This window comes from Gopherus evgoodei, chromosome 10 (genome assembly GCF_007399415.2).
Source record: "Gopherus evgoodei ecotype Sinaloan lineage chromosome 10, rGopEvg1_v1.p, whole genome shotgun sequence".
NCBI classification, from domain to species: Eukaryota; Metazoa; Chordata; order Testudines; family Testudinidae; genus Gopherus; species Gopherus evgoodei.
The window spans coordinates 27,209,095-27,236,220 of record NC_044331.1 but is presented as its reverse complement, the minus strand read 5'-3'; the positions used below and the strand labels follow the sequence as shown (position 1 = coordinate 27,236,220).

Sequence of the window (27,126 nt, the reverse complement as noted above, 5' to 3'; positions counted from 1 at the left end):
ACGTCAATGGATATGCACTGATTTATGCTAGGTGAGGACCCAGTCCATAATGTCAAATTTAAAATGTAAGCTGGAGGGATACTACTTAGTACGAATTCCTGTAACTTCCCCTGGTAAGAAACAACTCTCACCCTGTACTGGTATCAACCATGCCAGTTGTATTTCACTGTTTTAAATATGAATATTTCCATTTTCCTGGTGAATTTTCATCCCAAAAAGACAAGGTGGGTTAGGTAGTATCTTTAATTGGACCAACTTCTGTTGGTGAGATACACAAGCTTTTGAGCTTACACAGAGTTCTTCTTCAGGTCTGGGAAATGTATTTAGCTGTGACACTGAGTACAAGGTGGAACAGATTGTTAGATTTTTGTAACAAGCCAGAAATCCGGTGTGTCTATTCAGTCCATGATTTTTAGTGTCTAGCAAAGTTATGAATTTAAGCTCCCAGGCTCGTCATTTGAAGGTGTAGTGCAGGTTTCCTTTGAGGACGAGGTCTGAGGTCAGATGTAGAGTTCTCGCTTTGTGAAAAGTGTTCACGCACAGGTGATCACTCAACATCTGGCCACTCAGACTCAGAGAACGAATCTTTAAGGAAGGAAGTCAGCCTGGTCACACCTGGGATTTCAGCCAGAGACACACCACAGTGCAAGAGCAGGGCCTGTGGAAGTGGATGTTGAGAGTAAGCCAGGCTAGGAGTTGGCAGAACAGACCTTGTGACGGGAGAGAGAGGAGCAAAAGAGTCAAGAGTGGAGGAGAGTGAAACATGGAGAGAATCAACAACCATATCGACAAAAGAAAGATGAGAGGGCAAGGAGGAAAGGGCTGAAAGCAGACGAGAACTCATTGAAACTGATGCACTGGATATCACAGAAAGGCCAAGAGACAGGGCATGCTGGGAGAGCTGATGGGCGATCCTGAGACCAGATGATAGTCATGTGGGAAATCAGCAACAGAGAGATCAGAGCAAGAGCACTGCTAGTGGAAGAACTAGGCAAGTCAACAGCCTTTTTAGTGAGTGAGAAAATTGAACCAGGGCTGCATGGTACAATGAAGAGATGAGGTTGAGGAAACTTCCAAATAAGGGATCAGGTGGGTCATCAGTGTGGAAGCTGAAGTCACTGGAGAGATAACAGGAGTCAAAATTAGAGAAGCAAGCAGATGGGAAGGAATTGGGTGGATGGTAGATGATAGGGAGAGGGGAGAGTCAGATGCAGGGCTGTTCACAAGAGTGGGAAGCAGTGAGAAGTTGGAAGCAAAAGGAACAGAAGAGGAGAAACTCAGCTCCCTCACCATGTCTGATCCAGGGCAGGAAGTCAGAAAGGACAGACCTCTCCAGCTATGTCTGCACTGCACCTGTCAGGTGTGATTCTCAGTGCTGGTTGAGACTTGTGCTAGCTCAGCTCAAGCTAGCGCATTAAAAATAGCAGTGTGGATGTAGTGGCCTGGGTGACAACTTGGGCTAGGTGCATGAGCTTGGACCAAGGGGGTCAGGTGGGCTTGGATTCGGGTGTCTAGCCTGAGTTCCGGCCTATGCTGCAACATCCACACTGCTATTTTTAGCCACTTGCTGGAGAAAGAGCTACTGTGAGTCTGTCTACTGGTGCTGGAAATCCCAGCTGCAGTGCAGACATACTCTAAAAGAGAGGGCAGCTGCAGGGCCACAGTGTCAGAAGGGATTCTGGTCTCTGTGAGGGACAGGAGCCTGGAGGGAGCAGCAAGATACGGAGAGGTCCTAGATGGCTGTGATTTTTTTAGAGATGGAGTGGATGTTCCAGAAACAAAAAGAGGAGGGAAGAAGTAGCATAGATGTGAGGTTAGGAGTGATTGACTAGAGGGGCGGAGTAGTGGCACAGATGGGTGTGGCAGGTGGAGAGGATGAGGAAGGAGCAAATCTCATCAGAGATGAAGGGGAAGAGGCAGAGGAGTGTGTGGATGTGAAAGCTGGATTGGTGCTGGTGGGAAGAGGGATGGGGAGAGGAGGAGCAGGTAGAGCTGGTAGAAACTGTAGACAGGTGATGGTAACAAGGATGGTGAAATGGAGGCCGTGGCTGGGGAAGGAAGAGGGATGCTATGATGCACAAGGGTGGCAGATGGACAAGGTTACCAAAAAAAAAAAAAAAAGGGAAAAATACAGCGGGAGATACGGATCCAGGAGATGCTCCCCGGTGCTTGCAGCAGCTCTCCCTTCCAGGTAGCTATACTGTGTTGTCCAAGGGAGAGGGAAGAAGGCAAGCCTGTTGGGAGCTGCACAGCTGGGAGAGTCAGGGTGGGACAGTGGTGGTGAGGAGTATACTGGGACAGAAGCCTCTTCATAGTGCCAATACTTAATAGGGTGCAGCTGAGGTTTAATAGGTTAAATTGAGAACCTGAAGTGATGAATATTGTTTCCAGCTGAAACTGAAGAGGGACTTTATATATACAAAATCTAATATCAGAGCATCCTTACTCTTAAGAGAGACCTGAGATCTACATTGACTAAGGGTTTGGCATTTGATGTTGCTGAGCACCTGCCACTCCCCACTGACTTCAACTGAGGTTGCAAAGTTTTAACATTCTGAAAAATCAGATGTTAAATGGTCAAGACTACAGGATGTTCCACCTAAAAGATGAAAACTTCAGCACTATCCCTTAATAGCACAGTCAGACATTGATTCATGAATGAATGAGTGTCACCTATGAGCCATCAGCACTTCCTACACCACCTGGCTTTGTCCTTGGGAGAGTCTCTGCCTGCCCCTCCTCACCCAGTCAAGAACTGAGCTTTGAAAAGCAAACAAGATCACAGTTTAAAGTTGTATGGTTGCAAGAATCACCAGAAACTAATGCATAAGTAGGCTTAAGATTAGGGTGGGTGGCGCTTACATAATTCAACAGGAGCAAAATCCAAACTCTTCTGGCAAGTTTGCTTTTAAAACCCACAGGATCACAAAGTAGACATGCTTCCACAGTTTCATCTCTTTAAACATGAGACACTGAGGAGCAGAGTGTCTGCTATTCAATCTTTCAATATACAGGATTCCCCAACTTTTAAACAAATATAACCAATTTCCAGTCAGTTTGCATTCTAATATAATCTTCAAAACCTGAAGATTCAACATGTTTTCCAGTTCAACTGGGTTATTTTTGTACTAAAGGTTAACTGTCACCAGCAGAATCAAATTTTAAAAGCATGCATAACAGAAGTCAAAATGCTGAAAGTTTCTAATCGGATGCTTCATTATTCCAGAATGTACAAAACTACTATTCTCACTACATCCTGCAAGCCAAGGCCCTTTTCTTCTTTTTAATTAGCATCCTCCAGTTCCCTAATACAGCAACACAATTTCAGAATTATCCTTTAGACAATAACCTCGCTAGCTATGATTTAGCTTGTTGTTTATGTTTGGAAGCTAGAAAGGAATCTGATGTTCAGGGTCACATATTTGAAGGACACAATGCTTGAGGCTTCAGAAACATGCATCTGTACACAAGACAGGTAGCTATGTATGATTTGCACAAAGCGTGTTTTATGGGTGTGAGCATACTTTTACAAGTATGGCACTTCTATGGAAAGGCCCTTAAGTTTCCAGATGTCAGTCATTCAAAGCAGATTACACTATAGTATATTTAATGCTAGTGGACGAACGAAAGTCTTTTTACCTGCCATGGCTTGAGTTCTCCTACAACAGCTAATGCTATTGCCAATAACTAAGTCAGCAGCAGGGAGCTGTATTCCCTATGATGCAGAGGAATCTCAGAACCCAGGTCTTGGCAAGTAAAATAAAGAATTTTCTATTTTTTTTTTAATCTGAGCTGTATTTCTTTGTAATTAACAAAAGCTTTTCACTAGTGCTCTCCACCTTCAAACTTCAGTTGAAACAAAGAAAATGCTACTGTGTTTGAGAGATTTTTGATCTTCAATGGTTGGCTAGTTTGCATTACTGAAAAAACACCCAAGACTTTATTTCCTCTAATGAAACTAGAAGAAGGATCTGTTCTATTAATTTCAGCAGACAATAGTATTCCAAAAGTATAATCAATGTACAAAAATAGTATGAAGAAAAAAACACACCAAGGCCTTTAATAGAAAATATTAGTCTTCAAATTAATTAAATCTCTAGATTTGCTTAACAAGGGTCGCCATAACTGGAGAGAACATCCCTTAGAGCCTGAAGAGGTTTTTAAGTTATTTTAAAACTCAGAGTTCTTATCTATTCACAATAGGTTTAATAAATATTTATTTCTTTTATGTTCATTTTTCCCGCCAACTATAACCATCTTCTTGTAGACACTCTGTCACTGCTTACCACAGTATGCTGAACAGCTACTTTAGCTAAGCTACATAAAGCCCAACGGGCAATTTTCAGAGGCACTGAGCACATTGTCTGTCTGTGAAAAATCAGGCCACAAACACCAATATCATTTGTACTTAAACTATTAATCCCTTCCCAGAGCTGCAGTGCCACATCTCCTCTAGCAAACACAGCAATCTACATGGGCAAGAATCCTGGTTCTCGAGTTTTTAAAAGGATAGCGCAAGAGATCAATTACACTGTCCACTGCCAGATATTTTCCTTTTTGAACTCAGTCTTCCAATGAATGGTAGTCTTCGTCATCCCTCACTTCTCTGTACTTCATTGAGGTTTCCCCTTCAGGTTCATACCGGACCATTTTAATATTCAACATTTCTGCGAGTTTTTGGGCAGCAAGTTTGGCTTGCATTTCCTAAAACAAACACACAGGAAAGAGAGAGAGACATAAGTTAAACTACAATTTGTTATTCATCCTGGATATCAAAAATCTACTAGTTGAAAAACAGAAACATTACAGAGTAACTGGCATGATCACATTAAGTCTCATCCCAGCAATTCCTAATATCTGCAAGAAACAGTGGACAGTTCCTTAAATTTGAACAAAAATATCTTTACTATTTTGATTTAGAAATGATTTCATTTTATTACTTGAGCAACAGCTTCTCATGCTGCAATTCTTACATAAGACCTGCTTCCACTTGAGCAAGATCAGGCCTATGTAGATACGTGGCCTACCAGAGTCATCATATGACTGAGAAACAGAACTCCCATGCTACAAACCCAGCTCTGACAAAGACTGTGGCCTTTGGCAACTCCCATAATTGTTCCAGTTCCAGTTTCCTGCTCCGTAAAAAGGGGAAATAACATTTACCTAACTCTCAGGAATGCTGAGATTATTAATTAGTAAGGGCTTATAAAATATTAAGCAGCACCACACTGAAATTAAATAGCTGAATACCAACAAGTTTTTACTAGTTGTCTCGTTTTAAACATTACCAGTCTGTGATCATGTGGAATTCAATGCCAACATCCAGTGCCAGATCTCTGTTCAAAATGAAACTTCCTTAACCTCCAGTGACTACAAAGAACTTGGTCATTGCCAGTCACCGTGCGAAGAAAATCAACTGTAATTACATGCATACCTTTCAGATCTATAACACTGGATACTTCTTTTGCCTTCATTAGCCTGAATAGGTTATCCAGCATACGCTAGTGACTGGTATGTTTGTTACTGAGTATACTTTTTGAGTTCAAATCACAGAAGTGACAAGTAACACTGTAATGAACTGATCATTATTACATGCAAAGAATAATGCTAAATTTTATTCACTGCTTTGATAAACACTCTAAAGAATGAATTTGGAAAAAAAAAAAAAACAACTGACGGAATCAAATAGAAAAATTAATCTGACCTTATAAAGAGCCTGGAAGTCTCAACTGACTAACATATGAAAGGCATAGCTTTTATACTGTAGCTTTCCAGAATGGTCCCAGCAATATAATTACATTTTCCAGACCAAACAGTAACACTGATTCATACCCCATAAATTTCTTTTTGCTGTGTCTGAATTGCCATTGATTCTTCTATGGATAACAATTGGGTAGGTGCATGATGAAGTGGTGGCAGCCGGGCTGCTGTGATGTCATCCAGATGTTTCTTATTTCTAAGACGTCTTTCTTCTACAGAAATCGAAGACCCAAGTCTCCTAGGTGAACGACTAGGTGAGGAATCATGAGATGAGCCACTCCACTCAGCTGGTAATCTAAAAGGGATCAAATGTGAAGTTGCGACCCATATTTGCAATGTGAATGTAAGATAGTTTTTAATTCTAGAAACAGTCATTTCTGATACAGAAAGACTAAGAAAGAGACAGTATAAATCAGGTCATATTATAATATACCACGTACGTGAACAATAAGCCAAACTTTCATAGTGCTTCTTCATGTAAAAAGGTAATTAATTTTCACAACACTTTTATAAGAAAGGAAACTTTACCAGTGAGAAAAAATTCATGGAGAGGCTAAGTGATTTCTTTGAAGCCACAGAGTAAATCACTGCTTTAGCAAGGATTAGAATGAAGGAGTCCCCAACTCAGCAATGAGTCCATTAGAATATGCTGCCTCTCTCAATCTACCAAACACTATCTACTTCAATTAACTTCCCTGAGGTTGAGGACATTCATTTTCTCACAGGAAATGCTCCAGCACATTGAAGGATTGTGCCTTACTTAAGTACAATCTCTCTCTACACACAGGTTTCTAATACTAACCACAACATCACATACTACACAGACACATGGAGTCACTCTTTCCTGCCTTCCTCTGTGAATATCTGAAGTTTTTAATCAATGGAAAAAATGAACTAGCGATTTTATACAGCTTATAATCTACTAACACTTTCAATATACTTTGTAGTGATCTGCAGCTACAATAGGTCCATCTTCTCAAGTACATGAAGGCACTGCGATGATGCTCCATCATGCATATCAATTGCATCCAGTATAGAACCTAGTAAAGGTGCAAAACTCTATCATATCACCAACTTGTAACAAATATTCTTCCAGGGAAAAAAAAATCTCTGCCAGAAGTTATACTTCTAGTTCTCTGTTTCTGCTTATTTTGTGTCCATAAAATGGTAATGGCTGGGAGTCAGGGAAACTTCGGGTAGTCACTGTTGAAGTTTCCAGACAATTTTGCCAATACAGAAATTAAAATTCAGAGTGATCCTGAAAAGCCACCAACTATTACAGTTCAGTTGTAATCCTAAAGGAATATTTGCCAGTTAACTAATAGCTTTGTAGCATGGACCAAAAAAAACACAAAAAACCTTTAAGTATTGCTGATGATTATTTATTACTTGTGGAATCAGGAGACTAAGCGACACATTATAAGATAACTTTTAATCAGGATTTTAGCCCCAGTCCCCAGATGTGGGGGACTAGCACATTAAACTAGCATGCCACAAAATGCCATATGTCTTTTTGATCATCTAATACTGTCAAAACGAAGCAAAAGCAAAAAGCATTTACAGTCGCCAGTTTTATATAGATAATAGTTAGGCCTCCTATTTATGAGAAACTTCTCTATTCAGCAATACTTACACGTTGGTTTTAAATTTATTTTTAGATCTTGGGTTCTTAGCTCTTGATTCTAGAACTTCAATATAATGTGGCTTTTTTGGTGCTACCGTGGGAAGGCTTCCAAAGGGATTATTCTTAAATTTAGCAATGTCCTGTTCTTTTTCTGATTTTCTTTCACTGTTATTCCCATCTCCAACTGCAATCCTTTCAAAGGCCTCAACCAGCATGTCACCATTGTTGCCTGAAGCATCCACTGCACTTTCTGTTTCACCCAGGTATTTAGGTATCTGCTGATCAATTTTCATCAGGCTGAATGAGGATGAATTTAAATTGGATTTACTTTCGTGAGATTTTGCATGGTCTTCGATCATACTCTCTATTTGATCACGTTTTTTATGGCCCTTTGCAGAAGCCGTATGTGTCTCTCTTTTCTCAGTACATTCAGCTTCCTTGTCTTGCACAACAGTTTTAGAAGTTTTGTTTACATTAGTAGCAGAGTTTTCATAAATAGATGAGAAAACTTTATTTGTTGATTTGTCCTCACTCAGGGCAACTCTTTGCTTGTTTGTATTAATCTCCTGTTGTTTTGTCTGAAACTCCAGTCTAACAACAGACAACAGTTCAGTTGTCTTCCTTAATTCTTCCTGTTGTGCTATGGCAAGCTTCAGCTTTTCAACAAAATCAGAGATCTTTTTACCTTTATCTGGAAGTCTATAAATAAAAGTCCTAAAAATAAGAAAGAAAGAGTTACATGAGAAGCCTCAGTCTTATTTCTGATATTCACATATGTAATAGCCGATGGATAAAGTTAATAGTTTCATGAAAATATTAAAACATTGCTGGTTCCATGACACAAAACATTCTGAAAACATTAGAATTCTGAAGTTTGCATAAATGCATGAAATCTGTAGTTTTATACGTTCATGACAATAGCAGAAAAATAGTGATCATTTTATCAAAACAAGTGAAGATTATTCTGAGCTGAATTAATGGTATGGCAAATATTTTACAGTGATTTAATTTAAAAGATCACAGAACTTGGAGGGCAAAATACAAGATTGAAGTGAACTGTGCTATGATTACTGAAGATATTTATCAATTGACTTTAGAACTGTGAACATATGTAAAATTTGAGTATACTTCTTAAACTGTTGTCTTGACAGCCTTACCCAGAATAATCTTCACAACTCTATTATGTTATCAAAGGTATCTGTAGCAAATTAATCAGAGAAAAGTGTGTGTGTGTGTGTGTGTGTGTGTGTGAAATCCAACCTAGAAATTGATGTGATTCTGACACAAATGAGTAGCATTCACAACCAGTAAATTGGGTCCAAGGAAGTTTTACTAACAGGTAAGCGGCGCCGGGCCGGAGCCCAAACTCCTCCTGCACCCCACATCACAACTCCCTGCCCCGAACCCCCTGCCCGACCCGAACCCCCTGCCCTGAGCCCCCTCCTGCACTCCGCACCCCTGCCCTGAGCCCCCTATATACCCCACACCCCTCCTCTGCCCCAACCCCTTGCCCATAGCCCCTTCCTGCACACCGCACTTCCTCCCATCCCCCACACTCCCTCCTGCACCCCAACCCCCTGCCTTGGCCCTGCTTGCAATTTCCCCACCCAGATGTGGCCCTCGGGCCAAAAAGTTTGCCCTCCCTTGCCTTACAGAATAGGGCTAAAATTGCACATTTGTGCAGGATGCATGTTTGTTCTAGTTCTTCCTTCTCCCCACCCTTTAGGCTTCCTTCACTGAAGGGGGGGGGGGAAATACGTTGTTATACTAAGTTAGCTACCTCACTGTCATTTTTTAGAAGGGACCAGGCACTGGAGTTTTTACCTCAGAACAGCTAGTTGTAATCAATCATAGCCCCACTAACTGGGGTTTACCTCAACTAGCTATGCTGAGGTATAAAACTACTTGTGTCTTGTCTCCACTACAATTTTACATCAAACTAGCTATCTCAATGTGAAACAAGACATATCTTTTTTACAATGAAGACATAGCCTAAGATTAGATACTACCTCTCTATATTCCCCACACAAATTGCGTTCCCCTCCCCACTTTGGCCTTTACTCATTAACTCGCTCTCACACACACTCCTTTTATTGAAACCAAACTAGAAAGCCTCCTTAAAAACAATGTATTTCTGTAGGTAATGTCAGATTTGTAAATCATTAAAGCCTTGACCCCGCAAACATGTAAACATATGAGGTGGTTTTACCTATGTGAAGAACTCCATTGACTTTGAATAGAGTCACTCATGCTTAAGTGCTTGCAAGATCAGGCCCTACTAAAGCAAAAGCATCACTTATTTATTGTTCTTCACTGGTTCTTGCTCCCAGGCTCAGGAGCTAAGTGATCACCACGTGTTGGGTCAGGAAGGAATTTCCCTCCAGGTCAAATTGCCAGAAACAAACCTTTTCACCCTCCTTTGCAGTGTGTGGGTGCAGGTTACTTGTTGGATTAACTGGGGCCATGTCTACATCTAAAATTTTGCAGCGCTGGTTGTTACAGCTGTATTAGTACAGCTGTATAGGGCCAGCGCTGCAGAGTGGCCACACTTACAGCAACCAGCGCTGCAAGTGGTGTTAGATGTGGCCACATTGCAGCGCTGTTGGGCGGCTTCAAGGGGGGTTCCGGGAACGCAAGAGCAAACCGGGAAAGGAGACCAGCTTCGCTGCGGTTTGCTCTCGCGTTCCCGGAGCCACCCTGCAAACCGCAGGGAAGGAGACCTGCTTGCTCGGGGTTCCGGGAATGAGAGAGCAAACCGCGGCGAAGCTGGTCTCCTTCCCCAGCTTGCTCTCGCGTTCCCCGAACCCCGAGCAAGCAGGTCTCCTTCCCTGCGGTTTGCTGGGTGGCTCCGGGAACGCGAGAGCAAACCGCGGCGAAGCTGGTCTCCTTCCCCGGTTTGCTCTCTAGTTCCCGGAACCCCGAGCAAGCAGGTAAGGAGAACCGCTTGCTCGGCGGTTCGGGGAACGAGAGAGCAAACCGGGAAAGGAGACCAGCTTTGCCGCGGTTTGCTCTCGCGTTCCCGGAGCCACCCTGCAAACTGCAGGGAAGGAGACCTGCTTGCTCGGGGTTCCGGGAACGAGAGAGCAAACCGCGGCGAAGCTGGTCTCCTTTCCCGGTTTGCTCTCTCGTTCCCCGAACCGCCGAGCAAGCGGTTCTCCTTCCCTGCGGTTTGCAGGGTGGCTCCGGGAACGAGAGAGCAAACCGCGGCAAAGCTGGTCTCCTTTCCCGGTTTGCTCTCTCGTTCCCCGAACCGCCGAGCAAGCGGTTCTCCTTACCTGCTTGCTCGGGGTTCCGGGAACGAGAGAGCAAACCGGGAAAGGAGATCAGCTTGATTACCAGAGGCTTCCTCCTTCCACGGAGGTCAAGAAAAGCGCTGGTAAGTGTTTACATTGGATTACCAGCGCTGGATCACCAGCGCTGGATCCTCTACACCCGAGACAAAACGGGAGTACGGCCAGCGCTGCAAACAGGGAGTTGCAGCGCTGGTGATGCCCTGCAGATGTGTACACCTTCAAAGTTGCAGCGCTGTAACTCCCTCACCAGCGCTGCAACTTTCTGATGTAGACAAGCCCTGGGTCTACCTAACAATTATTTCCCTATCACTGCAGGGGCTTTGGGCACTGGTTTACCCCAGTCCCACCTATTCTCTGCCTGTGGCACCTAACAGTCTAGTTTCCTGTAGACTGTAATACTTTGGTCACTGGGTTTAGCGTGTGGGTGCTGTATGGTGTTGGTGGCCTGTGGTACACAGGAATCAGACCAGATGATCCGGTCATCCCTTCTGGCATTGAATTCTATGATAGTCTAATCCTGTAGTGCTTGGACTCCCAAATCCTTCTGTCCCTTATCACGGCACTCTCTGTGCTTGGCAATAGCCCCCGTGAGGTGGCCCTTTCAATAAGGGAAAATCATTATGACTCTTGGGCCTGTTCTGCCCACTGAGTCCGATCTGTGACCTGGTTGTTATCCCTCTCAAAAGGACACAGCTTCTGCCACAGTGGGCGGTATCCACTGTCCAAAGTGACAGCGAACAGTGGGGGGACGGGTGCGCATGTGAAGTCACTAGCAGGATCAGGCTTCACTGTGTCATGTCTGTGTGTGTTGGAGGTGCTGGCGGCTGTGGGCCGGGGGGAGAACAGGAGGCAGGCAGCTGTGTGTGTGTGTGCACATGTTAATGTAGGGGGAACAATAGCGGTGTGTTAGTCTTGTGGTAGTGGTGCCTCTATCTGTGTGTGTGTTGGAGGTGGTGGAAGCTGGGGGCTAGGGGACAGGACACAGGACTGCTCTGTGTGTGTGGGCGGGGGGGGAGCGGATGACAATAGTGCTAGGGTAGTAGTGTGTCTATATGTGCTTGCAGGAGGTGATGGTGGCTGGGGCGGGGGAACAGGAGGCAGGACAGCTCTGCATTTGTGCGCACAGATGTAAGGGAGATGATAGCGATGCATTGGTGTCGGGGTAGTGGTGAGTCTTGGAGTGCGCACGTGCGTGTGTCTGTGTTATAGGTGGTGGGGGCTGGGGGAGGCAGAGCAGCTTTGTGTGTGCATGCAGGTGTGGTGGGGATGACAGAGGTGTGTTGGGGTAGCAGTGCGTATCTCTGTCTGTGTGCTCATGTGTGTTAGAAGTGGTGGCTGGGGGCGAAGGAGGCAGGGCAGCTCTGTGTGTGGGGCAGGGATGACAGCGGTGTGCTGGGGTAGCAATGCATCTCTCAATGTGTGTGTGTTGCCTTGGAGAGGGAGGGTGCATTAGGAAGCAGGGCACCTGTGTGTGAGAGGCGGGTTGTTGGTGTTGGGATAGCAGAGTATGTGTGTTGGAGGTGGTGGCTGGGGGGCAGGAGGCAGAGCACCCCTGTGTTGAGTGCAGGGATGACAGTGAGGTGTTGGGGTAGCATGTGCGTGTATGTGTGTGTTGAAGGTGGTGGCTGGGGGGGCAAGAGGCATAGCACCCGTGTGTGGGGTGCAGGGATGACAGCAGGGTGTTGGGGTAACAGAGTGTGTGTCTTGGAGGTGGCGGCTGGGGGTCAGGAGGCAGGGCAGCAGTGTGTGGGGCAGGGATGACAGCGGGGTGTTGCGGTAGCAGTGTGTGTGTTGGAAGTGGTGGCTGCAGGGGCAGGAGGCAGGGCAGCTCTGTGTGTGGGGTAGGGATGACAGCAGGGTGTTGGTGTAGCAGTGAGTGTGTGTGTTGGAAGTGGTAGCGGGGGGCAGGAGGCAGGGTAGCTCTATGATGTGTGGGGCGGGGATGACAGCGGGCTGTTGGGGTAGCAGAGCGTGTGTGTGTGTTGGAAGTGGTGGCGGGGGGGCAGGAGGCAGGGCAGCTCTGTGTGTGGGGCGGGGATGACAGCGGGGTGTTGGGGTAGCAGTGTGTGTGTGTTGGAAGTGGTGGTGGGGGGACAGTAGGCAGGGCAGCTCTGTGTGTGGGGCGGGGATGACAGCGGGGTGTTGGGGTAGCAGTGTGTGTTGGAAGTGGTGTCGGGGGGACAGTAGGCAGGGCAGCTGTATGTAGGGCGGGGATGACAGCGGGGTGTTGGGGTAGCAGTGTGTGTGTGTGTTGGAAGTGGTGGCGGGGGGGAGCAGGAGGCAGGGTAGCTCTGTGTGTGGGGCGGGGATGACAGCGGGGTGTTGGGGTAGCAGTGTGTGTGTGTTGGAAGTGGTGGCGGGGGGACAGTAGGCAGGGCAGCTCTGCGTGTGGAGCAGGGATGACAGCGGGGTGCTGGAGTAGCAATGTGTGTGTTGGAAGTGGTGGCGGGGGGGAGCAGGAAGCAGGGTAGCTCTGTGTGTGGGGCGGGGATGACAGCGGGGTGTTGGGGTAGTGTGTGTGTTGGAAGTGGCGGCGGGGGGACAGTAGGCAGGGCAGCTCCATGTATGGGGCGGGGATGACAGCGGGGTGTTGGGGTAGCAGTATATGTGTGTGTGTGTGTGTGTTGGAAGTGGTGGCGGGGGGCAGGAGGCAGGGTAGCTCAATGATGTGTGGGGCGGGGATGAGAGCGGGGTGTTGGGGTAGCAGTGTGTGTGTGTGCTGGAAGTGGTGGTGGGGGGGAGCAGGACGCAGGGTAGCTCTGTGTGTGTGGGGTGGGGATGACAGCGGGGTGTTGGCGTAGCAGTGTGTGTGTTGGAAGTGGTGGCGGGGGGGACAGTAGGCAGGGCAACTCTGTGTGTGGGGCGGGGATGACAGCGGGGTGTTGGGGTAGCAGTGTGTGTGTTGGAAGTGGTGGCGGGGGGGCAGGAGGAGGGCAGCTCTGTGTGTGGGGTAGGGATGACAGCGGGGTGTTGGGGTAGCAGTGTGTGTGTGTGTGTGTTGGAAGTGGTGGCGAGGGGGCAGAAGGCAGGGTAGCTGTGTGTGGGGCGGGGATGACAGCGGGCTGTTGGGGTAGCAGAGTGTGTGTGTGCGCGTGTTGGAAGTGGTGACGGGGACAGTAGGCAGGGCAGCTCTGTGTGTGGGGCAGAGATGACAGCAAGGTGTTGGGGTAGCAGTTTGTGTGTGTGTGTTGGAAGTGGTGGCAGGAGGCAGGCAGCTCTGTGTGTGGGGCAGGGATGACAGTGGGGTGTTGGGGTAGCAGTTTGTGTGTGTGTGTTGGAAGTGGTGGTGAGGGGGCAGGAGGCAGGGTAGCTCTGTGTGTGGGGCAGGGATGACAGCGGGGTGTTGGGGTAGCAGTGTGTTTTGGAAGTGGTGGCGGGGGGCAGGAGGCGGGCAGCTCTGTGTGTGGGGCAGGGATGACAGCGGGGTGTTGGGGTAGCAGTGTGTGTGTGTGTGTGTGTGTGTGTGTGTGTGTGTGTGTGTGTGTGTGTGTGTGTGTGTGTGTGTGTGTGTGTGTGTGTGTGTTGGAAGTGGTGGCAGGGGGACAGTAGGCAGGGTAGCTCTGTGTGTGGGGCAGAGATGACAGCAGAGTGTTGGGGTAGCAGTGTGTGTGTTGGAGGTGGTGGCGGGGGAGCAGGAGGCAGGGCAGCTCTGTGTATGAGGCAGGGATGACAGCGGGGTGTTGGGGTAGCAGTGTGTGTGTGTGTGTTGGAAGTGGTGATGAGGGGGTAGGAGGCAGGCAGCTCTGTGTGTGGGGCGGGGATGACAGCGGGGTGTTGGGGTAGCAGTGTGTGTATGTGTTTGTGTGTGTGTTGGAAGTGGTGGCGGGGGGGCAGGAGGAGGACAGCTCTGTGTGTGGGGCGGGGATGACAGAGGAGCGTTGAAGAGAAGGTGGGGGCGGGCAGCTGGTCCCTGGCGGGAAGCAGCTACGCCGGTTACCGCCCCTCTCTGCCGCGCGGGCCCGTGCGCGGGGAAGGACGGGCTCAGCCCAGCCCCGGGGTGGTGGCCGCGGGGCGCTATCCCGGGGCCTTGCCGCCCCCCCCCCGACCCGGGGCTCACCGAGCGGCCAGCAGCCTCTCTTGGCGTCTTAGCATCTCCTGCAGCTCTTGCAGGCTTCGGCCACGCAGATCCCCGCCTTCCCCTGGCGGCGATGACATGCTACCAGCCGGCCGGGAACGGGCACGTGCCACTGCGGGGGGTTCCCCAGCGCCGGCTCCGCCAGCCACTTCCGTTGCCCACAGGAGGCCGCCATGTTACCGGAAGGGACGGTACGGCAGCGGGGTCAGAGTTTGTTGAAAAGCGCGTGTGTGCGCCGCTGAAGGCACCGCCCCTTCCCTGGGCCCTTAGCCTGTCGTCCCGCCCCTCTGTAGGTCCCGTCCATCTACTGCGCGCACACCTTCCCTGGGCCGGATGGGCCCCGCCTCCCTCCTCCGTGGCGCGTTCAGTGCTTACCATCCACAAGCCATGTCGCCACCGCCAGTCGTGTCTCCCCGACCATCCCAAACGTGCCCAACCCCGCCTCCTCTGCGAGCCTGCCCCCTAAACCTCTGCCCACCTTCCTCCTGCCTGACCAAACACCCCCCAATAAAACCTCTGCATCCCCCACACAGACATTATAACCCCCCTCAGTCCCTTCCAACGCAGAAGCCCCAGGCTCCTCCCTCCACTAAACTTCCCGCAGAACCCTTCTCCAAACCCTGATCACCTCCCCCTCTCCATGCCCCTGCTGGATCCCATATACACAAATATACCAGCTCATGACCAAGCCTCATCCACCTCCTCCTCCCAGGCCCCTTATCTCTCTACCCACAACTACTTTGGGGTCTAATATCCCACATCCCTGGCACCTGCACTCCCGCTTTGCACAGAACTTCACACTCACCTTCCAGCTAACTGTGTATAGGGTCATACATTGTAGGGCACTGTATCTTAAAAATAAACTGTCATAGATGATGTTGGAAGCAAAGCCAGTTGTGAGTGCAATCCTAAGTCACCCAATTGTGTTCTACCTGTTCAGACCAATGATGCGGCCAGCTCAAGGTCTGCAATATTTTTTCTGCTGAGATCCTGATGTCTCATTTTTCAACCTAGCCCATCAACTATTAGATATTCATGCAGTGTTTTAATTCATTAGGGACAAATCCTGTTCATTCCTCCATGACAGCAGGAATGAAGACATAGAAGAATCAGTGTGGTGGTTTCACTGCTCAAAGGGCAGGATCAGGCTGTTTACTGAAGTCTGAATCGTGGGGACTTTTACAAGTCCCCTCACCTTTCAAATTAGCTCCTGGTAATGGCTGAAAAAGAAAAAAGAAAAAAAAAAAAAAAAAAAAAGGGAAAGGACAGCATCTGTACCTTCCATTCAGCACTCTTAGCAGCCTGCATGTATCAAAGTGGAAAAGTTGTTCCTTTCGCTCCCCCAACCTGTGTGCTTCTGCAGTTAGAAAGCAGACCCTACCGCTGAATAGAAAATTTCCTAATTCCTGAAGCAAGTCATTTTGTTAAACTTTCTAGTAGTACTTTAAATAAACAAACAAGAATAATAGAAATTAGCTGTCTACCACCCCAGAGCAAAATTTATATAATGGTGTCCTACTCAATGATTGTGCAATGGGGCACCCCTTGTAAAGTGACTGGTGTTAGAGAACATACCAGGATGAGACTCAAAATGGCAATTTTCAAATACATCTATATTCCCACAAAACATTAACACAAGACAACCAGCAAAATAGGAGAAATGCACTCAAGACTACAGGGAGTGAGACTTAAACAGCAGGAACCAGGAAGAGAGGGATGGATTGAGAGTAGAAGGAAGGGAATTGAATGGGGATGGTAGGGTGGCGCCAGTTCCTATTTCAAGCTGAGCGGTGCAGATGTTTGAAAAGATCTGTGGCTTGTGAACCACAGGTTGCTGACTTCTGCACTAAATAAATCAAGCGACCAAATTGAGGCAAAGGGCCCTGAGCCCATCAGAGTTCAACTCAAGATGGATCCCCATGTCACAAAGTCTGCATTCTTGAAAGTGGTCATGATGTTCACTGCAAGAAACACATTTTGTAGTAAGCTGGATGAAAGAAATGGTAAAGAACAGAAGCAGATACTTGTGTCCAGTGTTCAACAATCAGTTTACTGAGAAAGTAGTGAGGGTCTAGATTTCTCACAAAAATTGATTATTTGCATTTTTCATTGGTAAAAATCTAGCCCTTTCCATTTGTTTCAATGGACATTATCTTTTAGCTGACTATAGGACCTTATTAGGACTCAAGATTTTTAATTGTCAGGGATTGCTTATTAAGGGTAAAGGTGGAGATTATAGGGATTTTTGCAAATTGACATTTTCTATTGACTATTTTTAGTTTGGCCACAAATTTACATTTTGAAAATACAGGTTTTTATGAAATGTAGTGACAATGGATACATTTCTACCTTTTTTTAAACATTCCCAAACGAGAACAGAGAATTTGAAGTAAACAAACATTCCTCTTCACAATGCAAGAGCTAAACCTTGCAACACTAAAAAAAGCCAAAAGTGAAACTGACTCCATGGACTTTCAAACAGAGAAATGCAAAATCTAAACAAAGAACACAAGACAGTGTCCTTGTTATGTCAAACTTGTTTTAAAATATCTTTGTGCATAATACACAAGGTAAATACAGAACTTCAGACTCCATTGGTTTGCTTATTTTGTTTTTTCTCAACTGGTTGTTATGAGTGCCATGATCTTTATTAAACCCACTCCATCTAGTAGAAATAATAATAAAGCCATTAGCTGAATGGTGGTTCCCAGGTGGCAGATTTGGGTCTTTTAAAGTTTATCCCAATAGAGGCCGCTTGGTCCAAGTACTAGTAAAGAGACACATTTCTCAGAGATTGTTAAAACAGTTGTTTTATGAACAGGATGAACTGAAGGCCAATCCCAGAGGGATTGAGGGAGGAAGCATGTTAAAATGACTATCCACCCCTTTGTTTGCTCAGCTGGAAGGTGAATGGAAAGGCTGAGGGCCAGGGGAAATGAGATTAATCAAGTCGGCAGCTACCCACTGGAAAAAAAAAACATGATCATGGTGAGAAAAACCCAACTAAATGAGTATTGAGTGGATTGTATCAGTGCCTGCTGCCCCCAGCCCAGATCATCCTCTCCTGCAGAAAATCCTACAGGAGAAGGAAAAAAAAAATCTGTTTGCCCCATTTCTTCTTGATTATTCTGTCAGAGGAGGCAGGTTTTGCCCCATTACAAATAGGCAAGAATACTCCCCCCTTCCCAATTTAGATGACCCCATGGAAACTGCAATAGGCCAAATGAAGGCTCTATTCCCCTGCAACTGCTCTGAATTCTAGCCCCTCCTCTGGCCAACTCCCAGTAAACCTTTAGACCTATAAGTGGAACTTTTTTAGCTTACTCTTCACACAGCCAGAGGCAGGATGATGAGTATCCCTCAGCTCACCCCCTGCTGCCCTATCTCCGCCTCTTCTCCTTATGCAAACCACAGAGAAAGAGGTGGCAATGTCATGGAAAGAGAATGACTCTTTTCTGTAGGAGAACCGGGAGACACACATACAGAGGATTCTTTTAATGCACAGGTCTAGGCAGGATAGTCTACAGCTCTATCACTATTACACTTTGAGTTGCTGCTGTGTAACTTCAGTTCAATCATTATTGCATGTGCAGAAAGATAACAGCACTTACAATTTATATTTCTAACTCTAAACTGCAACACCACCATACAACAGTAGGAAAAATGGTGATGGGGATGAAATCTCATGTTGCAAATTACCAACATGAATCATCAGCAATGATGTGCTGGATACAAAACATGTGAGAGTTCCCTTATGGCATCACTCATAAGGACAATCAATCACTCAGACTGTGACATTCGTCTGTCTTTAGCTAGCATCATTAGGAAGAATGCTCAGTATAGGATGCCTGTATTAAGATATGATTTAGAATTCTCTTTATGGTTTAAGTATGATCAGCAATTTAGGTGGAGGTCATCAAGTGATCCAGCTATAGAAAAGAATGGGTTGAATACACATTCCTGGTCGAGTTTGATCTTGTCACTTATTCAGCACAAGCCATTATGGATGCCTAGGCAGTGGAAAGCAGATGCAAATGCTCAAAGGTAGAAATGGATCTGAAACCCCCTCCTCACTCCTACCTCCCTGCTATGAACTGGCATTCAGAGCAATTACGGGGAAGGGGAAGCTCATGTATTCTCAGGCCTTGCCAGCTGAGAGTACACAGAACTGTTTTGCAGGAAGGAAATGCCCCAGACAGCCCTGTTTCAAAGACAAGTAGATGTCATCAGACTGAATGTGGTCAGCCTAATACAGTCTAGGGACTTTGGCCACTTCTTTTTCTACTGGGGTTCAGAAGTAATATATTTACATTGCACATCAGTACGGTTGCCAATTTTGCTTGGACGTATTCCTGGAGATTTAATCACATGACAATCTTTAATTCCTGGAGACTCCAGGCCAACCCTAGAGGGTGGCAACCATACACATAAATAGTATTTTCATAGCTTGTCTTGAAGAATGTTTTCTTTGTGTTAGAGCATGTTTTGCCTCCACATTAGAGGGGAACATTTCTTCCATTCACCTACTATTTTCTTGAACACTTTGTTCAGCACTCATATAAGGTGCTTAGTATTTCGCAGGACTGGTCCCTTTGTTTCTTATAGTAGTCGACTTTACTATGCTCCCCACTTTGGATATTGTCCCAAGAGAAGGTGCTATCTAATAACAGCTGACAGAAGGCGATAGTCTGTTTTCCATCTGAAGTCATGTCTGAAGTTAAATGCAATTTATTCCTCAATAGTATAAGAACAGTTGCTATGCAATTCAGTATTATTTGTATGGCAAATATCTTGGAACCTATAAGAAGATCCGATTATAACAAGAGCAAAAGAGAAAGAAAATCCACTCTTCTGATAAATAAATTAGAATAAATGAGGTGACAGATGAGACAAGGATTGGAGAGAGGAATATTGCTCTTTATATAGGGAGACTAGGCTTTCAAGTAATTAGGCAACATATCCAAAAGTATATTGTTTGACATATTACTGGTATACAACTCATTGGGGACATTCCAAAAGAGATAGATGTTTGCATATGTGAATTTTTAATACTTCTGGAAGGTACCAGACTGAAGCTCTCTATCCACACCAAAGGATTTCTTTGGGGAGGATATATAGGAAAAAGGCTACAGCATTAAAGCCGGTCAACATTTTTCAACTAAAAAGTTTTATCGGAAAAATGTGGATGCATCAAAATTGTTGATTTACCAACTGGGAAGTTCTAAAAAACTAAAAAAAAAAAATCTTAATTTAAATTGATATTTCAAAGCAAAACTAAAAATGTTAAATTTTGAATCAAAATGCCATTGACTTCTGGGTTTTGGAAACAAAATTTTCAATTTTCCATTTTTATTTTTTTCTGGTATCTCCTACTCAAAAAAATTAAAATAGATGTTTCCATCCTCTCCCCCACTCCCGCCCCTCTGGTGGTGTGTGTTCCTATACTGTTGATGGTGAGATCTCCTGACAGCCTATGGGCTTAATAAAGGGCCAAATCCTACCCTCCTAACTTTGTACAGTTTTTAACCTGCCCATCCACTCATAAAAACTCTCAAATGTCAAATCAGTGACTTAACTCCCCTGTTCCCCCTCAAAAATCCAACCCCCCACCCAGAAAATCCTGGAATTCTTCATGAAAGCTTAGAAGTATTAAAACCTCCAGATTTAACAAGATTTTATTAGTGCATTTTGGCAATTTACAGGAAAACCAGAGTCCAAGTCTGAGAGGCACCCCAAAGCTATCAAAAATGCCCATATAAAAGTACATCTCAGAAAGTATTAGCTAAGCTATAACACTTAGTTTACAGAACTTATCTTAAGAAAGCAAACAACACTGCTCATCACTGATTAGTCCCAGGTTCTAATCTTTGCTATTGCTTGCATATTTATAAGACTCTTTTGATGCAGTGAACATATTATTTGCTTCATTTAAAATATGCTTTTAGAAGACAATATACACTCATTAATATGTCTGATTAATAATGGAAATTTAAGTTATAAAAAATGGGCCAATTTATTCTAGTGGTATAACTCCAGTGATGTCAATGGAGCATCATCCCTGATGTACTTGGGAACCTGTCTTCATCTGCCCTTGGTTTAGACAACAGAATGGATAGTCATTTTTACAACAGTTTTTTTGTGTTTGTTTTTTGAGGGAGAAGGGACCACTATGCCAGTTGTTGTGTATCCAAAACAAGTCTACATTCTCTTTTCTTTAATTAAGAGCCTCATCTACTTGATACTTAGCTCAAAGAGCAGTTTTCAGTCCTAAACAAGGGAGTGATTTCCTGTTCTCAAGAGTAATCTGCCAAAGAAAACATTAACAAGAAAGTCCAAGAGCCAAACAAATCACTTTCAAATTCATACATGTTTTGCACATAGAAGGGTTTGTAGGATAAGTTGTTTCTATGATTTTTATGGTAAACTTTTGTTATGTTCTAATTAGTGCTGAGACACTAGAGTTTAAAAATTCATATAAAATATACAATATCTATTGAAGTTTATCCTTTTCAAATCCTACATATCGTAGATATTAAAATGTACAATGTAATTATTATTTATACAGTATAGCAAACTGAATCCGCAAATGCTTTTTTGAGTTAAATACAAGATAGCTGATAACATGGTTTAAATTACAAAAGAATATGGGGTATGAACACTGTTTTGTGATCTAAATAAAATGATATAATTTACTCTTACATATTCAATGCACTTTATAGGACCTAGCTACATGGATCTCATTGACTATTCCAGAAACCCCCTAATTTCCAGTGTTGCAAGACACATTTATCCAAACCAGTGTTGATAAACAGGATATTGAATTATAAAAACATTTTTACAGTTTGACTTAGGTATATATACTCAAAGGCCAGAAGGACCCACTGATCATCTAGTTTGATCTCCTGACAGTGGAACTATGCTGATTTACACCAGCTGATGATCTGATCCTAAATCTTTAACTGTTCTCTGAGTAACAAACTTTTCCCCCCTCCCTCCTTCATCATCAAAGACCACACATTATCCATCAATCAAGTCTGAACAAAATTCAATTATAAAATCCTTGTCTTTTCTTTTAGTTAGTGATTTCTGTGCAGCATATCCGATATCAAGATGTTTTTAATTAGTACAGAGTTTCTTCAGTCCTTTTCATTTAGTTTAGAAATTAATCCATATTTCAAATTATTCTATAAATCATAATATATTTTGTAAGAGGAAACTTCTACAAGGAAGACCCAAGATCCAGTTGATCTGAAGCAAGCCCAGCGCAGTTTCACAGTCAGAGTGGTTGATTTTTTGCTTTACTCAGTTAATGAGACCTGTATGACATTTTCAGAAGAAATTCCATTGAAACCTTTGAAAGCATAATGAATTTCCTTTTGATATTTATAATAAAACACAGCCCAACGTTTTCCCCATTCTCTCACAATCTCCAAGCAAATGCCATTTGCTAAGAAACTCCCCCATATGACTGTTGTTTCTGAACCTTTGCCTATGTAACTAACTGCATTGGGCTCCATTATGATTTAGGGGAAAAAAAGATTAACATCTTTTGTAACCATGCACCTTTCACCCATCTTTTAATTCAGTCTTCATCCAGCCACCTGAAGCTTAAAGATTGCTCCCACATAATAAACCAGCCTCATCACATGATCAAGATAAACTGCTTGTGAAGCCATCTTGCCAAGTAAGATGTCAAGAGATGCTTGTGTAATGAACTGTGGCTGTGTACCCATGAGAACACCAGAATCAGAAGTGGGGTTCAATTCAAAAATCTTCAGCATCAAGATCACGGACATCTATCACTTGAACAAAGTAGGAACAATGAGGGCCTACCGACACTTGAAACACTACAGCGACATAGCTGCAGCGCTGTAGCATTTCAGTGTACACACTACCTGTGCGGATGGGAGGGATTCTCCCATAGGCGATCCACTTCCCTGAGAGACAGTAACTAGGTCGATGGAAGAATTCCATCAGCCTAGCACTGTCTACACTGGGGTTAAGTTGACTTAAATACATCTCTCAGAGCCCTCGTCCAGACTAGGGGAGGAAAATCGATCTTAGATACGCAACTTCAGCTACGTGAATAATGTAGCTGAAGTCAAATATCTAAGATCGAATTACTCACCCGTCCAGACGGCGCGGGATCGATGTCTGCAGCTCTCCGTGTCGATTCCGGAACTCCGTTCGGGTTGATGGAGTTCCGGAATCGATGTAAGCGCACTCAGGGATCGATATATCGCGTCTAGACGAGACGCGATATATCAATCCCTGAGCAATCGATTTTAACCCGCCGATACGGCGGGGTAGTCTGGACGTGGGCAGAGACATGGATTTTTCATACGCCTGAGCAACTTAGCTGGGTCGACCTAACTTTTTAGCATAACTCAGGCTAAGTTATGAAATAGTCTGAATGGTTGCTGCTATCAGCCACCAGAGGGAGTGATGATCACATGCACTAGGCAAGCATACCATATATGCATTGGGTATACAAAAATCAACCACCATCAGAAGAGTTTTGTGTAGCTTGAAGGCTTGTCTTTCACCAACCAAAGTTGGTCCAGTATAAGATATTACCTCACCCACCTTGTGTCTCACTATCATCTCTGGCACATATTAATGTATTTGAAGATCCTGCCAATAGTTTCACTTCTCATTTATAATTCTGATAAACTTCAAACTGGCTGTAAAATGGTGGAATCCCAGTTCAGCCAGCTTAGTGTCTCAGAAACCACTAGGGCACCAAGTCTCAGGCACCATAGTGTAATTCAGGGAAAGATCCTCCACATAAGGTTAAAACAACAGTTACCACTGATGTCAGGTGTGAGTAGTTTCAGTGTATTTGCTACCTGGTCACAAGACAATTCCTCTGGTTTGCAGTATAAAAATAGCTCCTCAGTTCAGGGGTCTATAGAAAGTAACCCATTTAAATAAAAAGTAGAGGGCCGTGTCCTCAAGCCCTTTCCCAGTGTAGCAATTTCTATGCCTTTTCACAAGGAGAAACAGGTTTATCCCTTCACTGGTAATAATGCAGAACCAGTATTTTAGGGGTTTTTTTTAATTAAATGTTTAAGAGCTATTTCTATAGTAGCACAGGTTATAATAAAACACTTTAGATAAGCAGATACTATACAGATCTCCATCCGACTGTATTTGAAGTAATTTACATATTTCTTGATTTTTTGGGCGGCAAGAGTCTGGGAGGAAACAAACACTTACTTTGAATTTTGAAGGTACACCTCTACCTCGATATAACGCTGTCCTTGGGAGCCAAACAATCTTACCGCATTATAGGTGAAACCGCGTTATATTGAACTTGCTTTGATCTACCAGAGTGCACAACCTTGCCCCTCCCGGAGCACTGATTTACCGCGTTATATCTGAATTCGTGTTATATTGGGTCGCCTTATATTGAGGAAGAGGTGTAGTATAATACTGAACTTCGCTTTTTAGAAAATGAATATTTTCAGTGTTCAGAAGTTGAAGTCCAGGTTCTCTAGGCCCTAACTCTGCAAATTCACGCACACAGTGAGATCTACTGTGCATATGAACTTGCAGAATTGATGCCTTAATTAACAATTAATTATTTCTGCAAGTGTTCCAAACTATCCACACCAATGCAGTCACTTGTGATTCTGTCCTGAAAAATGTGCTATTTTATTTGCCGGTTACAAAGTGCAATTTCAAGATAAACTTCTCTAACAAGCATCCAAAAACATGAAAAACTTGGGAGTAAGCGAAGCATTTATTAGATGCAGATTACTGATCATTTTAATTAAAAACACAATCTCTTACTTTGTTTCTACAGCTGGTGCCAAAGTTTAAAATCTTGGGTTAAAGTTGGGGAACACATTCATTTTGTGAAACCCTGAGGCATGCCTAGTGTCCTCCAGTAATAATATGAAATGCTAGAGCAACACTAAGTAACAGTACATTTTTTAAAATAAATGCAGCTGTGACTAATATAAAGTTACTCTTTTTAAAAACTCATTTTAATAAAGCCATAAGAAAACATTTAAAAATAAAATTAGCATTATTTTTTAAACTCTGGGATTATAAACAAGATGTGAAAAAGCATCCCTGTATTCAAATACTCACATGTAGAGTGGATGGAGTAATTTCTGCTGGCACATGGAAGTTGGGCATGAGATGTTAAGCCAATTTTTGAAGAAATAGTCTTCTCAATCAAAATCCAAAATCACATAATAGAATAATGCAGCTACTGCCCTTTGAAGAGAAAATTCTGCTCTGTAGTTATCCATTCCTTTTTCCAGGGCAAAATGGGCCAAGAATAAATCCAAATCCAAATATAGGGCTTTGACTACAAGACTTGGTCCTGATTCTACAAACATTTATCACTGAATAGAATTGCTTACAGTTAACTGTAGTACAAACGGAGGTCTCAATCCAATAAAACAGTGAAGCTTTAGTGCTTACTACTGAGTAAGCAATATGTTCACTAGCAAGTGTTTGTAGGATCAAGCTCTTTGATAGTTATCTAAGGTACACAGCTCCGCTGTAAACATTCTGCGAAAGAATGTTGGATATTAGTGCACCTTTTGGGGGCAAACAGAGCCTTTAGGACTGTAACAGGTGATCCATCCAAGAAGAAAAGAGGTGGCTTGCAAATCAATGCCCTTTTGCAAGAGAATTATAGATTTTACACCTAATTATATTAGATTGAAAATAAAATAAATTACAGCTTAATTTTACAGAAAGAATTTCAACACAGAATCAGAAAAACTATACAACTGTACAACAGTCTCTCCTTCAATGTGTTTGAAATATGACAAATTGCACTAAACAGCTTCCTCTCAAGAAGCAATACATATTGCATTTTCATGCTGCTCTTCTTCCATAACCACATGCAAAACACTAATGTCAGTAGCAACTTCAGATATGGAGCTACTAAAAAGCTGCACACAGAAAATGTTGAGCAAAATTCTTGGCTGCTGGTCTTCTCTGTGGCTGCTTAGCTTAATTCTTATCAGCTGCAAAAGGCACTTGCTTATTGAAGGAATGCACTGACTTGTGTGCTTAAGATGTATTATTCTTCACAGTAAACTCCAAGACTCTCTTGAATGGGGTGTATGTCCTCACAGGTCTTGAAGTTTCAGGAGACCTTCTGCTGTCGATGTTTGTATTACTAAGAGATGAAAAAGACATTTTAACTGTCAAAGTCTCTGAGGTTCAACTTGTTTTGCTTGACATGTCAATTTGGGCAGCGGACTGTAAACTTCACTGCAAAGAACTTGTGTCTTGAAGGTTCTTTTTGATACTGGCTCTAACAGCTGTAATGCACATTAGATACACACCTGATATTTTTTTAAATGTCATGAAGAACTCTTGATAATCTTATGCGAGATACTAGCAAGTTTGGGATGTGAGCATCAACAAATCACATATTAGACTATATAGCAACACAGGTGCTCTAATTTAGCATGCTTGTGACATGGAATTAAAAAATAAAATTGACTGTAAAATGTTTCATAAAAACTAAACTAGGTAGATGTCATGGATAAGTTTCAAGAATGGGAGAAATCTGAGAGCTATGCAAAGGCTGCTTTGAGACCTAAAGAGGCCCCAAGAGGCACCACAAAGAAGGGTTTGTCAACTTCATAGTGCCATTAAATTACGCTCTAGGCTCAAAGTTGCCAAACAAGTTGAAAAACTGACATAGTAGTTTTTATATCAGGAGGGCAAATTATACAAGATAATTTACTGATTTCATGTGCCTACTTGCATTCCTCAAAATTAAATATTTATTTTGCAGGGCTGTTAAAATGGATTAGTGTACTGCTGGGTGTTTTAAAAATGGCAAAGCTATTGGGGTTTATTGTTCATGGACAATTATTACTTTTTATTTTAAGTGCATTTTGAGCAAGTTCTGTCCCCCTCCTAATGCAAGTGCACAGAGCCTTGGTTATAGCCGAACTAACATGGTTCCACTGAAGCATGTAAGAGAGAGAGTGTAGCCCATACAAATAGGCTGTGAAGACACCCTTCCCCTCAAACCAAAGAAAGCAGTTTAGGTAAAGGCTCAAGAGATAAAACATAACTATGCAGATCCACTGGCCAGTCCCCATGTAGGGCTGGGAGCATGTACAATAACTACGGCAGCCTTAAAAGGAGCTCTACTGCCACTACACCTTTAGAAGGAGTCACCATTTTTTCCTCCCACCCCTGAAGCTTGTATTAGTCAGGCTTGGAACAGGATTCACCTAGTTACATACACGTAGTTCAGCAGTTAATATGTTAATAGTTATATTGTAATAGCTTTCAGAGGAGCTCGTACGGCAAACAGTGGTCAACAATATGTTATTTCCTATATTAGGTTCCTGTAGTATTTCAGATAATATCCAGCAATTTTAAGC

At 43.9% G+C, this 27,126-nt stretch overlaps 1 protein-coding gene across 1 annotated transcript in view; it reads right to left on the bottom strand.

The window, feature by feature from the left end:
- Nucleotides 1–3,997: 3,997 nt before the first annotated feature.
- The window catches only part of LOC115658513 (myocardial zonula adherens protein-like), a 98,693-nt gene continuing 75,564 nt past the window's right edge, over nt 3,998–27,126 (bottom strand). Inside the window, exons 13-15 of the mRNA XM_030577595.1 lie at nt 7,394–8,098; nt 5,833–6,055; nt 3,998–4,704 (exon numbers count right to left, since the gene is read on the bottom strand). Of these exons, the coding sequence (XP_030433455.1) occupies nt 4,564–4,704; nt 5,833–6,055; nt 7,394–8,098 (1,069 nt within the window). The 3' untranslated portion in view covers nt 3,998–4,563. The remainder of the gene's footprint in view (nt 4,705–5,832; nt 6,056–7,393; nt 8,099–27,126) is intronic.